The 14,650-nt window shown below is 46.3% G+C and overlaps 1 protein-coding gene and 2 non-coding genes across 6 annotated transcripts in view; all 3 read right to left on the bottom strand.

Annotated features, from left to right (window-relative positions):
- TMPO (thymopoietin) overlaps positions 1-2,142 on the bottom strand; it is a 37,911-nt gene extending 35,769 nt beyond the window's left edge. For all 4 annotated transcript variants that reach the window (XM_023232027.1, XM_023232081.1, XM_023232159.1 and 1 more), the window contains exon 1: positions 418-2,142. In XM_023232027.1, the coding sequence (XP_023087795.1) occupies positions 418-696 (279 nt within the window). In that variant the 5' untranslated portion in view covers positions 697-2,142. The remainder of the gene's footprint in view (positions 1-417) is intronic.
- Positions 2,143-10,736: 8,594 nt separating this feature from the next.
- Positions 10,737-10,808, bottom strand: TRNAW-CCA. The gene has a single exon. It is a non-coding gene; the product is annotated as a tRNA-Trp (tRNA).
- A 669-nt stretch (positions 10,809-11,477) lies between these two features.
- TRNAD-GUC lies at positions 11,478-11,549 on the bottom strand. Its single transcript has one exon. It is a non-coding gene; the product is annotated as a tRNA-Asp (tRNA).
- Positions 11,550-14,650: the final 3,101 nt, after the last annotated feature.

Below are 14,650 nucleotides of genomic sequence, written 5' to 3'. Positions count from 1 at the left end.
TGCGAGTCATTTCAGTTAATAAAGCGGGAAAACGCTCGAACTTAACCTATAGCATTTTGGGGCCACCCCTCCAGAGCTTTCGAAAGGTCACGGAAGTCCCGGTCTAAACGCCCGCTGCCGGCAGCTGGTGGTCCAAGGAAGCGGCGTCGCCCGCGTGCAAAACAACCGCCGCCAACGCCACTCCACACCTCCCAGATACACACGTCAAAGACCGCGAATCCCGCTGCCCCAACTTCTGGCCTCTCCGCTCCAGTGCCTGCAGCCTCGCGGGGAAGGGGCAACGCGAGGGGGCGCAGGGACAGCCCCGCACCTGGGAGGCCCAAGGGGGCGCCCGGGAGGGAGGGGCTGCAAACGGCGGCGAGCGCGCGCGGCAACCGCCAAACGCCCGCCTTTGTGGCCCCGGCCCCGCGTCCTTACCCTGCCGACGGCTGCTCGGCTCCGGCCCGCGGCGGCGGCCACAGAGCCGAGAATCGGGGTGGGCTCGCGTTCCTCGTCACTGGAGAAGTCCGGGGGCCCCTTGCTGTTGGCGCCGGCGGCAAGCGGCGGCCGGTTGCGCGCCGTGAGGTGCTGCAGGTAGAGCTGGACGTACACGTCTTTGCGCTGCTCCCCAGCCGGCAGTGTCACATTGTTGGCGACCAACTCACTCTTCAACTTGTCTTTCGTCAGGACCGAGGGGTCTTCCAGGAACTCCGGCATCTCGGAGATTTGCGAAGCCCCCTCCCCGCAGCCTTCGCCGCCGCCGCTCACGCCGGCGCGCTCGCTCCTGGCCGGGGGCCGCGCTGCCGCCTCCGAGCCTCACGGCTCCTGCCCAGTAGGAGCGCTGCGGAGCGGAGCAAAAAGTCGCGGACACAAAGCCAAGCCAGACCCGGACACAAAAGACCCTAGAGCCGAACTACGGACGAAGTGCGGCCAAGCTGAAAACCCGCACCTACCCCAGCCCACACACTACAGGCAGGAGGCGAGCAGCCTGCTTCGCCCACGCCCCAAGAACGCGCGGCGCCATTGGCGGGCGACGGGAGGAAGCGCGGCGGTGATTGGCGGGACGGCTCGCGCGGGTTCCATTAGCCGCCGCGCTGAGCTAGAGGAGGTAGAAACGCAGTTTAAAAGGCGCTGGGGCGGGAGCCGAGGCGCCCGGCCCGCTTCTGTTTTCGTTTTCTCCACCCTTTCCCTTAGACGCCGATAAGGGACAGGTCGTACTGCTTTTGTGCGCCGTTTCCTCTCCCTCCCCCAGCTCGAGAAGCAGCTTTCGTCTCTGGGGTCGATCGCCTACGAACCGGCCGAATTCCACGCCGGCTGTGAGGACCCTTGTCTGGGCCTTTCTTCCTCCAGGGACACTGAAGCACCGAAGAGTAGCCACAGCCTTGCCTTCCCCAAACGCTAGCCATGAAGGGGAAGAAAAGAAGCGAGACTTGTCTGCAGGCACTCATATTCCTTGATTTGATTTACTTTGGGAGGGGGAGGGCAGAGAAGTTACCCCTCTGTCTACTCGCGAACGCTTCTTTTGTTCCAGAAACCCGGGAGAAGCCAGACCTCTACCATCGGGCACTTTAGATTACCCTTGAATTTGTGACAAAAGTGTAATATACCATTCACTTCTTAGTCTCGTAGTTGGGGCATGTCTAAATTGTTTCATTTGAACAGTGCGTTGAGACTCAAGACAAATTCGCGCTTGCATTTTTGTTGAAACCCATCCTGGCTTTGGATCCCACCACCCGTAAAAATCTTTAACCTATCGTTTGATAACAAAACGAAGCCGAACCCTTGGGAACACCCTCAATGGTCAATTTAAAATAGCAGATGTTGCATAATCCTAAAGGAAGCCTAGTGACCTATAATTAGGCCTAGAACCCTAATCAAACCCGTATTACTGATTCAAATTAAAACCTGGTACTGACTGCAATTAAAATGTTTGCCTGAAAATTAGTATCACTGATGACAAATATTTGTATTTCTGATGAATATGTATGATTAAAGATTATAGAAAGGAAAGGAGACATTGGATTTAGGATGTTAATAATTTCCCCAGAATCTGAGCTCCGAACTATGTTTTAGAAACTGATTACTTTTTTTTATTGTTTGCCTGCTTTCTACACTGGTAGATTAGAATACATTTAAAACAAACGCCTTCACTAAAAATGTTTCCTATGATTTAAGGGACTTACTTTTGTTCAAATTGAGGAGATACTTCTTTTAGTGATTTTCCTAGAGGTAACTGATTTATAAAAATCTCAGTATCCATTTATATTTAAGCAATGGTATTAAGCTCAATAATGCAAATTAAAAATCAGGTTTTAATTAGCAAGTTGTTAGGTAGATTTTTATGATCCCTTGTAAAAGTTGCTTGGTTTTTTGCCCCTACAGCTTCCCTGGACACATAGGCAAATGTTTTTATCTTCAGAAGGGGAACTGAGCCGAGAGGCAAAGGACCATGATTTTGCAATGACTGGTAACCCAGTACATATAATGCAAGAACTGCATTCTAGATGCCTACAATTAATGTTTCCTGGGCAAAAAACATTTTCATTATCTTTTTCTTATCCCTGGACATTAGCTACAGGTGGGTACTTGCAGATTTACTGCTTGTAGAGCTCCAAAATTGAGATTACACTTAACAGATTCAGCATACCCTAACGCTAAGAGGTTAGGCTATTGAGATTGGGTGGTCTCTTTGGTCCTGATTGCTACTTCCAAACTATTTCTGCTCTTTTCTCCTTCAAAAATACTTGAAGTTCATATCTTCTGGCCAAATCACCTTCTACTCTCCTTACTGCCATCATCCATGAGCCTCCTGGCCACTTCCCAGAAATTATAGAGCTGCTTGCCGTAGGTTTTCCTCACCACCCCTCTTGTCTACATTCTATCTGAATTCAACATCCTTGTAGGTGACCCATGCAACACCAACACTTGGCCTGTTAGACCTCTGATCTCTTCATCTCCAAGAATTTGTTCCTCTGTTGCGTCTTAACCACTTCGGTGTCACTCAGATTCTGAACCTTGTCATCAATAGAAATCTCAGTTTCAAGCTTCCCAATTGTCAATCACTAGCCTTTTTTTCCCAGCTAATTTATTGTACTCTCAATTACCTAATTAAGATCTCCACTCTATTAACCCCAACACTTAAAAAAAAACTCAACTCTTTTGCTTCTGCGATCATATAATCATTTTGCAAGTCATCTGACTTAAATTTCCTGATCAGTCCTTTTCATCCTCTCTTACAAACATTTTCAACTCTGATCTCAATGTCTCCTTTTTTGCTTGAAAGAATCTCAGCCTTGCTTGGACTAAACCATGCTCCAGCTGAACTTTCTCATTTCTTGAATCCAAACAGCAAAAGCTGCTGGAGAAAAGTCAGTCAGTCATATAACAAGCTAACTGGTCTTAATTCATGATCTCAGTCCTCTAAGAGCACTCAACACTGGCTGGCAATGCTATTCCAGTCTCTGGATTAACCATTCATGTGTTCACATCTCCTCAAATTTCACATCCTTTTTTCCCACCTCTCATTTTTAGCCGGTGACCTTGCCTCAACTTCAGAAAATAAAAACCACCTGTGGGGAATGTTTCAACGTCAGACTTTCCAATCTGCATTCATTTTCTCTTGCATTTTTTTTTTCAGTGAAAGATGTGTCCTGTCAGAAGCAAATTCCACCACTTGTACTCTGGCTCTCGCCCTCCTCAAGAAATTGACTCTTTCCATCACCTCCTTAATACTTGTTTCAACATAAAAGATAATTTTTAAAGTGTTTGATCAATGTAACACAAAAAACACAAAGGCTAAGCATGGTGGCTCACGCCTGTAATCCCAGCACTTTGGGTAGCTGAGGCAGGCAGATCCCTTGAGCCCAAGACCAGACTAGGCAACACAGTAAAACCCCATCTCTACAAAAGAAATACAAAATTTAGCCAGCATGGTGCCCACCTGTAGTTCTAGCTACTAGGGAGGATGAGGTGGGAGGATCACTTGAGCCTGGGAGGTTGAGGCTGCAGTGAGCCATAATCCCATCACTGCACTCCAGCCTGGGCAACAGAGTGAGACCCTGTCTCTAAATAAATAAAACACCGAGTCGTTTTAATTCAGAAAATTTCACAGGGAAATGAGAGTTTTGAGAAATCTTAATATTCTGACTGGTCAGAATGTCCAACAGAGACTAGGCTGGAGTGCAGTGGCATAGTCTTGGCTCACTGCAACTTCTGCCTCCTGGGTTCAAGCATTTCTCCCTGCCCCAGCCTCCTGAGTAGCTGGAATTACAGGAGCCTACTAACCCCCCAGCTAATTTTTTTGTATTTTAGTAGAGGCTGGGTTTCACCATGTTGACCAGGCTGGTCTCGAACTCCTGACCTCAGGTGATACACATGCCTCAGCCTCCTAAAGTTCTGGGATTACAGGTGTAAGCCACTGTACACGGAGGATGCAATTTTTAGGGAGGGGGGAGACAGAGTCTCCCTCTGTTGCCCAGCCTGGAGTGCAGTGGCACAATCTCAGCTCACTGTAACCTCTGCCTCCCAGGTTCAAGCAATTCTGCCTTAGCCTCCTGAGTAGCTGGGATTACAGGCGCCTGCTGCCACGCCCGGCTAAGTTTTTGTAATTCAGTAGAGACAGAGTTTCATTATGTTGACCAGGCTGGTCTCGAACTCCTGACCTCAGGCAATCCGCCTGCCTCGGCCTCCCAAATTGCTGGGATTACAGGCATGAGCCACTGTGTCTGGCCTGATGCAATTTTTTTTTAAAATCAGAAATCTTTCCTATAACTTAAAAAAAAAAAAAAAATCATCTGGAGCTGGGCCCGGTGGCTCACGCCTGTAATCCCAACACTTTGGGAGGCTGAGACGGGCGGATCACCTGAGGTCAGGAGTTTGAGACCAGCCTGACCGACATGGGGAAACTCTGTCTCTACTAAAAATACAAAATTAGCCGGGCGTGGTGGTGCATGCCTGTAATCCCAGCTACGCAGGAGGCTGAGGCAGGAGAGAATCACTTGAACCTGGGAGGCGGAGGTTGTGGTGAGCCATGATCGTGCCATTGCACTCCAGCCTGGGCAACACGAGCAAAACTCCATCTTGAAAAACAAAAAAACAAACAAAATCACCTCGATCGCTGCCTCCATTCTTTTTTTGAAGTTCTTAATGTTATTAACATAGCTGACTGACTTTGTTCTTCATTATCCCATTTTGCAGAGGATTGGTTGTGAATTTAAGGGTGTCACCTCAAACAGCAGGGTAAGTTGTACTTTAAGTGATGTAAAATAATTAAGAAGCTGAAAACCTTAAAAAATGTTTAGTTCTCGGCCAGGTGTGGTGGCTCATGCTTGTAATCCCAGCACTTTGGGAAGCTGGGGTGGGCGGATCACTTGAAGTCATGAGTTCGAGATCAGCCTGGCCAACATGGCGATATGCCATCTCTACAAATAAAAAAATTAGCCGGGCCTTGTGGTTTGCGCCTGTAATCTCAGCTACTAGGGAGGCTGAGGTAGGAGAATCGCTTGAACCAGGGAGGCGGAGGTTGCAGTGAGCCGAGATCATGCCACTGCACTCCAGCCTGGGCGACCGATCAAGACTCCATCTTAAAAAATTAATAATAAATAAATAAATGAAAGGGGTCGGGCAAGGTGGCTCACGCCTGTAATCCCAGCACTTTGGGCAGATCACGTCAGGAGTTTGAGACCAACCTGACCAACATGGTAAAAGCCCACCTCTACTAAAAATACAAAAATTAGCCGGGCCTGTTGGCATGTGCCTCTAATCCCACCTATACGGGAGGCTGAGATAGAAGAAACTATAATCCCAACTACTTGGGAGGCTGAGGTAGGAAAATCGCTTGAATCCGGGAGGCGGAGGTCGCGGTGAGCTGAGATTGCGCCATTGCACTCCAGCCTGGGCAACAGAAGGAGACTTGGTCTCAAAAAAAAAAAAAAAAATTTAGCTCCCTTAGGCCATTTCTGATAATTTCTTCTAAAGATATAATCAAATGTGGAATTTATTTATAAAGGTATTTATTGCTTCATTTTTAATGGTGAAAAAAATCAAAAATATCTCCAATAGTAAGGAATTGGTTGTTTATGATATATTCATATGATAAAACACTGCACAGTAGTAAAAAAAAATCATGTTTTGACATTTAAGAATATAAGGCTGGCTTGGTGGCTGTCGCCTATAATCCCAGTATTTTGGAAGGCTGAGGTGGGAGGATCCCTTGAGCTCAGGAGTTTGAAACCAGCCTGGGCAACATAGGGAGACCCCTATCTCTACTAAAAATAACAAAAAATTAGCTGGGGCCGGGCGCAGTGGCTCACGTCTGTAATCCCAGCACTTTGGGAGGCCGAGGCAGGCGGATCACCTAAGGTCAGGAGTTCAAGACCAGCCTGGTCAACGTGGCAAAACCCCGTCTCTACTAAAAATATGATAATTATAGAGGCAGGCACCTGTAATCCCAGCTACTTGGGAGGCTGAGGCAGGAGAACTGCTTGAACCTGGGAGGCAGAGGTTGCAGCGAGCTGAGATCTCGCCATTGCACCCCAGCCTAGGCAACAAGAGCAGAACTCTGTCTCAAAAAAAAAAAAAAAAAAAAAAATTAGCGGGGCATGATGGCGTGCTCCTGTAGTCCCAGCGACGGGGGAGGAAAAAAAAAAAAAAAAAAAAAAGAAGAAGAAAGAAAAACAAAAAATATTAAATATACATCAAAGTGAAGTACTTGGTTAGTGAGGCACAGGTGATTTTTATTTTCTTTTTATTATTTTCTTTGTACTTCTGTACTTATCTAGATTTCCACAATGAATACATATGATTTTAAAACCATACATACTTTTCTTTTTAAATGGGGGTATTCAGGTCTGCATTTCAATTCTGCGTATCCAAAAGCTCCATTTTATTAGTTCGTCCAGAATACATCACTCTGTAAACCAAGAGAATCTGAGACAGGTCTCAATCAATTTAGAAAGTTTATTTTGCCAAGGTTAAGGACACACCCATGACATAGCCTCAGGAGGTCCTGACGATATGTACCCAAGGTTGTGTGGCACAGTTTGGTTTTATACATTTTAGGGAGACGTGAGACATCAATCGTTATGTGTAAGATGTACACTGGTTCCGTCCAGAAAGGCAGGACGACTGTTAATACAAGTGGGGGTTGGGGGACTCGGTTGGGGGGGTGTTCCAGGTCATAGGTCGATAAAAGACAAATTGTTGCATTCTTTTGAGTTTCTGATTAGACTTTCACTGAATATTTATAGGAATATTCACTTATGCCTTAGTCTGACTTAGGGAAACAAAAGGGCAAAGGAAGCAATCAGATAAGCATTTATCTCATATGAGCAGAGGGGTGACTTTTTGAGTCTCTGTCCTTTGTCCACAAGGAATTTGTGATCAAATTGTGAGGGAGGTATATAGCTTTTTTATCTTAGTAGCTATCTTGTTTTAGGAATAGAATGGGTAGCAGGTTTGCTCTAAGCAGTTTCCAGCTTGACTTTCCCTTTGGCTTAGTCATTTTTGGGGTTCTGATGTTAGAGGGGTTTGAACCACAGCACCTCCATCTCGAAAAGAGGGTGGGTAAGACCAGGAACAGTGGCTCATGCCTGCAATCCCAGCACTTTTGGAGGTCGAGGTGGGTGGATCACCTGAGGTCGGGAGTTTGAGACCAGCCTGATCAACATACTAAAAATACATAATTAGCTGGGCATGGTGGCACATGCCTGTAATCCCAGCTCCTCGGGAGGCTGAGGCAGGAGAATCTCTTGAACCCGGGAGGTGGAGGTTGCAGTGAGCCGAGATTGCGCCACTGCACTGTAGCCTGGGCTACAGAGTGAGGATCCGTCGCAAAAAAAAAAAAAAAAAAGAGAGTGGGTAAAATGAGGCTGAGACCTACCGGGCTGCATTCCCAGACAGTTAAGGCATCCTAAGCCACAAGATGAGATAGGAGGTCAGCACAAGATACAGGTCATAGGCCGGGCGCGGTGGCTTACGCCTGTAATCCCAGCACTTTGGGAGGCCGAGGCAGGCAGATCACGAGTTCAGGAGTTCGAGACCAGCCTGACCAACATGATGAAACCCTGTCTCTACCAAAAATACAAAAATTAGCCGGGCATGGTGGCGTGTTCCTGTAGTCCCAGCTACTTGGGATGCTGAGGCAGGAGAATTGCTTGAACCCGGGAGGTGGAGGTTGCAGTGAGCCGAGATTGCACCACTGCACTCCAGCCTGGGCGAGAGTGAGACTGTTTCAAAAAAAAAGACACAGGTCATAAAATCCTTGCTGGTAGAACAGGTTGCAGTAGCCTGCCAAAACCCACCAAAACCAAGATGGCGATAAGAGTGACCTCTGGTTGTCTTCACTGCTACAATCCCACCAGCACCATGCATGACAGTTTACAAATGCCATGGCAATGTCAGGAGGTTACACTATATGGTCTAAAAAGGGGAGGCATGAATAATCCACCCCTTGTTTAGCATATAATAAAGAAATAACCACAAAAATGAGCAATCAGCAGCCCTCTGGGCTGCTCTGCCTATGGAGTAGCCATTCTTTATTCCTTTACGTAATAAATTTGCTTTCATTTTATGGACTTGCCTTGAATTCTTTCTTGTGTGAGGTTCAAGAACCCTGTCTTGTGGTCTGGATCGGGACCCTGCTAATACCGAGATTTATTTTTCTTTCACAGGACTTAAGTAACTAAAATAATCTCAGAAAAAAAAAGGCTAGGTTATTAAACAGGTGAAATAAATGATCAGAGCATTCTGTAGTAGTGGATAAGTCCTCTTGGAAGAATAAAGAAGTCCTCTTGGAAGAAGAATAAATAAATAAGAATAAATAGACATTTCTTAGTGAAATAGAACAAATCCACAGAGCTGTCTTTTCTAGACAGGTCTATGTTTCAGTTTAAATCCTGACACTTCATAGCTCTTGATATCTCTTTGTTTTTACCTTTACTATAAAACTCTTTCCGTGTATCATCCCTATATCATGAGTGTAGAAAATTAAGTTAAAAAGTGTTGGATTTGCAGTCTTTTCAAAGTTACAGAAAGTCATCAGATGGAGCATTCTAAAAAACTACAGATGTCCAGCCTTGGGAAAGAATCTGGGACCTGGGAAGTGACAGTTATAGAGCCGTAACAGTATTAATAATGACATGTATAACAGCTTCGAAAACATTTTGATGTATTTTATCTTATTTGATCCTTTTAACCTGTGGGGTAAGTAGGACCTCTAGTCTTGCCTTACTTTATAGGCCAGAGGTCTTCAAACTTTGGCTTGCATCAAAATGGCCTGGAAGGTTTGTTGCTGTGCCCCACACCCAATTTTCTGAGTCTGTAGGTCTGAAGTGAGGCCTGAAAATTTGCATTTCTAACTTATTCCCAGAATGCTGGTCCAGGAACAGTTCTTGGCCATTTTTTAGTCTTTGTGAAGCTGGTTGGATTGTCTCAGTCATGAATTATAGTTCTGCATTGCCCTCGGAATAAAATCTAAGTTAGTTGGAATGGCACACTGGTCCTGTATGCTGATTCCTATTTACCTCTCCAGCCATTCTGCAGAACTAGTAGTTCTTGACGGAAGCTGTCAAGGGCTACCATAATAAGAGTAAACAGATATTTATTTTCTTAGAGATCTTGAGGCCAGCAGTCTAAGATCAAGAAGCCAGCAGGGTTGGCTTCTTCCTAGACCTTGGCTTGTAGATGGCTTCTCTCTTGCTGTGTCCTCACATGGCCTTTCCCCTGTGTGCACACATCCTTGGTGTCTGTGTGTCCAAATTTCCTCTTATAAGTATGACACCAGTCAGACTGGATTAGGACCCACCCTAATGGCTTCATTTTTACTTAATCATGTCTTTTTTTTTTTTAGATGGAGTCTCACTGTGTTACCCAAGCCAGAGTGCAGTGGCGCCATCTCGGCTCACTGCAACCTCTGCCTCCTGGGTTCAAGCAATTCTCCTGCTTCAGCCTCCTGAGTAGCTGGGATTATAGGCATCCGCCAGCGTGCCTGGCTAATTTTTGTATTTTCAGTAGAAATGGGGTTTCACCATGTTGGCCAGGCTGGTCTTGAACTCCAGACCTCGTGATCCACCCACTTTGGCCTTCCAAAGTGCTGGGATCACAGGCGTGAGCCACCAAGCCCAGCCGTCACACATTCTTTCAACTGCTTGCTTCTACCTTTATTATAAAGTATTTGTAAAGAGGGATCCAGAGTTGTTCACCTGGTTCAGAATCTTGCGTGACCCTTAGCAGGTCACTAACCCTGTGAGCCACAGCCACATTTGTAAAAGTGGGATAATAGTCACACATTGTGAGGTTGTTCACAGTGTTGGCACACGGTAAGGGCTAAGATACTTGATTAGTATAATATTCAAAATTAGAAATTGTACACTATTGTACTCTCTTTCAAAAGGCAAACAGCCTTAAACTTTGGAAAAAACAGCTTGTACAGTATATTGTACACTTCCTGTGATAGACTAGTGGACTGATACACCCACTAATGCACAGCAGTAATAGTCCACCTCTTTACACATTATGCATGTTAAGTGACAACAAAAACTCATTTTAAAAGGCTAAATGATAAAAACATCAGCCTTGAGGCTCTTCGATATAGAGTAAATCGTATCTTCCTGCAAACCAAGGATTAGTACCATAACACCTGAAAGAGGACAAAATTCTAACATTCAAGAAAACTGGCGGCGGGAATACACCTCAGCTTCTAGGAGTCGGTAGTTTAAAATACGTAAGAGAAATGGGAAAACAAAAACAAAAACACCACTTGACCCCGACGTGATTCGAACACGCAGCCTTCTGATCTGGAGTCAGACGCGCTACCGTTGCGCCACGAGGTCCTGCTGGGCTGTGGCTCACGCAGTTTCTTAGGACACCGATAAAGGCGTTTCTTCCAAGCGTACCCGTCTTTCTCTTCCATTTACTCTCTGCCCTTCTACCCAGTATCTGTGGAACCAGGAGAACGATTCCTTCGGCGTCCAAACTTTCCTGACTGCTAGTCCTCTAACCAAGGCTAGGACGTAACCAGCGGAGGCGGGAGAACGGGGTTTCCCGTTTCGTTGGGTCTCCAGGATCAAAGGAAATTGGCCCTTCCTCTTCTTTACCAAATGATTTCCGTTCTTCCCGCCCCCCCCCCGCCCCGTTAGGCGCGAGACTCCTCCTTCTCTCCCCTCCCCCAACAGGTTCCTCGCGCTGAGTTCGCGACCTCGAGTTGTAATCTGGCGAGGCGCCAGTACGCCGGCGCAGGTCTTCGCAAGATGGCGGCTGGAGGCAAGGGTGGAGACCTTCAGAGCGTTTTCTTTTTCACTTTCCTCTCTTCCTGCAAACAATGTAAGGCGTTTTCTCTCAGGGGAGGCTTTCATTTCATGGTGGGCATTAAGCTTAAAAGTCACCATTTTGAAAAGACATGGTTGTGCACTTATGGGAACTGGTTTAGCACATTATCTTTAACAGGAGTGTTCTGTCACTGAACGATACAGAAAATAATGACGGTCGACAAAAATGTGTGTCTCCCCGTCGGGGAATTGAACCCCGGTCTCCCGCGTGACAGGCGGGGATACTAACCACTATACTAACGAGGAGTGGTTGTTTGAAGATTTTCTGGGACAGCTCTTCAAGGAGCAGTAAGACCCTTCCAACCCTCCGTCACCTGTCCCCTGCCCCCGGAAAGTAGGAAGGTCTGGTCTCTTGGAGCCGTTGCTAGGCTTATTGTCCTCCCAGGGCGCCTTGTACTCTTGATGTTGGTGGGAAGAATAAAAGGTTTGGAATATGTGAAACAAACGCACTTCCCATGTTAGTGCTGGAGAAGTGTGTGAAAATGGTTTTTCCCAGGCTCTTGACGCTTTCTAAATGATTTAGGTTGCTGGCCTGAGGTTTTTTGTTTTTTGTTTTTGTTTTTTTTAAATTGACCAGTGGTATGTGATTTGTGGCAGAGCCTTCCCCTTACAAATTTATACTTTCACTCTGAAGTTCAAGTTCAAGGATAGCATATGGCTGCCAGATGTCTGGAACACTTAGGTTTGCCGCGGTCTCCTGCCTCTTCAAACAATTCGTAAGCCTTTATTTTATTTTATTTTTTATTTTTTTAAGAGGGAGTCTCGCTCTGTCGACTAGGCTGGAGTGCAGTGGTGCTATCTCGGCTCACTACAACCTCCACTTCCAAGGCTCAAGTCATTCTCCTGCCTCAACCTCTCAAGTAGTTGGGATTACAGGCGGGCACCACCATGCCTGGCTAATTTTTATATTTTACTGGAGACGGGGGTTTCACCATGTTGGCCAGGCTGGTCTCGAACTCCTGACGTCTAGTGATCCACCCGCCTCGGCCTCCTAAAGTGCTGGGATTTACAGGCGTGAGTCACCACGCCCGGCCAATTCACACCCTTTTGTAATACGAAAGCGCTCAATGAAATGACCAGCTGCGGTCAAATAAAATTTTATCAAAATGTTATCAGCTGACTTCTGTTTCGGTCTCTGTAGGCGGCTACAGTTTACCTGGAAGTGACCAACATAAGTATATAAATGGCTAAGTAATAATACGTTTAAATAATTCAAAACCAAGATGTGCCACTGATTAAACACAGGGTTAGGAAAGTGCACTAATCTAAACCCGTTCATAGACAGGATCCACCCTCTTCCCAGGGATACTGGGAGAGCCTTATATGTAAACTTTTTTTTGAGAAGGAGTTTCACTCTTGTTGCCCAGGCTGGAGTGCAGTGGCGCGATCTTGGCTCACTGCAACCTCCGCCCCAGGGGTTCAAGGGATTCTCCTGTCTCAGCCTCCCAAGTAGCTGGGATTACAGGCGCCCGCCAACACGCCAGGCCAATTTGTATATCTAGTAGAGATGGGAATTCACCATGTTGGTCAGGCTGGTCTCGAACTCCAGACCTCAGGTGATCCACACCTCGGCCTCCCAAAGTGCTGGGATTACAGGCGTGAGCCACCACGCCCGGCCATAAACTTGACTTTTCTCCAAAGGAGTGTGTTTATAGGCACAGATAAACTGACATGATTGAAAGCGTTTCATTACAGAACTTAAACTTACATGTCTTGTCTCCAACCCAACCAATCAGTACTCACTGACCCCTACCTAACAAATTAACCTTAAAGATAATAAAATAAAAATAACAACAACAGCAACAAACTTACTTATGTGTTTTAAGGAATCCCTTGTTTCTAGTGTGCTATGAATTAATGTATTATCAATCATAAATTATAAGGTATTTTTCATCTGATGGAAGGGATAAGTTTTTAATGCAGATATTAAATGGCAGTTTCTGAGGCATGTTTTGGCTTTCTTTTTTGCTATTATTATTATTATTATTGTTTGAGACAGAGTCTTGCTCTGTCGCCCAGGCAGGAGTGCAGTGTCATGATCTTGGCTCACTGCAACCTCCACCTTCTGGGTTCCAGTGATTCTGCTGCCTCAGCCTCCTGAGTAGGTGGAACTACAGGTGCACGCCACCACTCCCTTTTGTGTTTTCAGTAGAGACGGGGGTTTCACCATGTTGGTCAGGCTGGTCTCAAACTCCTGACCTCAAGTGATCCACCCGCCTCGGCCTTGAGCGGCCGCGCTCAACCCTTCTTCTCTCTCTCTCTCTCTTTTTTTTTGAGACGCAGTTTTGCTCTCTTGCTCAGGTTGGAGTGCAATGGCACAATCTTGGCTCATTGCAACTTCCGCCTCCTGGGTTCAAGCGATTATCCTGCCTCAGTCTCCCAAGTAGCTGGATTACAGGCATGCGCCAGCACACCTAGCTAATTTTGTATTTCTGGCAGAGATGGGGTTTCACCATGTTGGTCAGACTGGTCTAGAACTCCTGACCTCAGGTGATTCACCCGCGTCGGCCTCCCAAAGTGCTGGGATTACAGGCGTGAGCCACTGGGCCTGGCCCCTGTTTCACTGTTAACTACACCAAAAGCCTCAAAACAAACTCTCAGTGTACTGGGGCCTCCTTCCACTTTGACCCTCCAAAAACTTTTGCCAGGGCCAAAGGGCACTGTGATAGCGATGATGACGTCCTTTTCCTGGTAAAATCGAAGGGACTTCCCCAAGTCTCTCAGTTGGTAGAGCTATGGGGCAGTGAACCCAGTTCTCCTGAATCAACTGTTTGCCCTGTGTTCTGCATTCTTGGGAGAAGCAGCTTCATCTCCTCCTTTAGAAGAGACATCCTGTCCACCGAAGCTCTGGTAAAGCTATGCCAGTGCTCACATACGTGTTGTTAGTGCTCCTTTTTCATCCCTGGTGAAAGTAAGAGGCAGCCTGAGTCAGCGAGATCAGGGAGTAGGGAACACAGCACCTGCTGTCCATCTTCCGAAAATGGAAAGGAAAAGAGAGGGCAGTTAACCTGAACAGGGTGAGGGAGCTCAGAGATTCCTCCCTGTCAGCACTGGGCAAAAATAAAGGTTAAAATCTGACTGGCAGTACAGAGGGCATGGAACTCTCATCGGGAATAAATGGCATGAAGGCAATGAGTGTCACTGAAAGTTTCATATCCTGCTCTTCCTAAAGAACTATGCTGTATATCTCCCTTTGCTAAATGATTCACATTCATTTTATTTTCTCAACAGCCTGTTAGGTCAATGGGACAAGTGTTTTTATTCCTATTTGGGAATCTTCTGCAAGATCACACAGATAGGAGGTGATGAAAGGCCAGGAATCACCCAAGCTCTGACTGCAAGATCTG

The sequence above is a fragment of the Piliocolobus tephrosceles genome, chromosome 10, assembly GCF_002776525.5.
Source record: "Piliocolobus tephrosceles isolate RC106 chromosome 10, ASM277652v3, whole genome shotgun sequence".
In the NCBI taxonomy this organism is placed as follows: domain Eukaryota; kingdom Metazoa; phylum Chordata; class Mammalia; order Primates; family Cercopithecidae; genus Piliocolobus; species Piliocolobus tephrosceles.
Note: the sequence above shows the minus strand (reverse complement) of the source record. Positions and strands in the feature narration are given on the sequence as shown.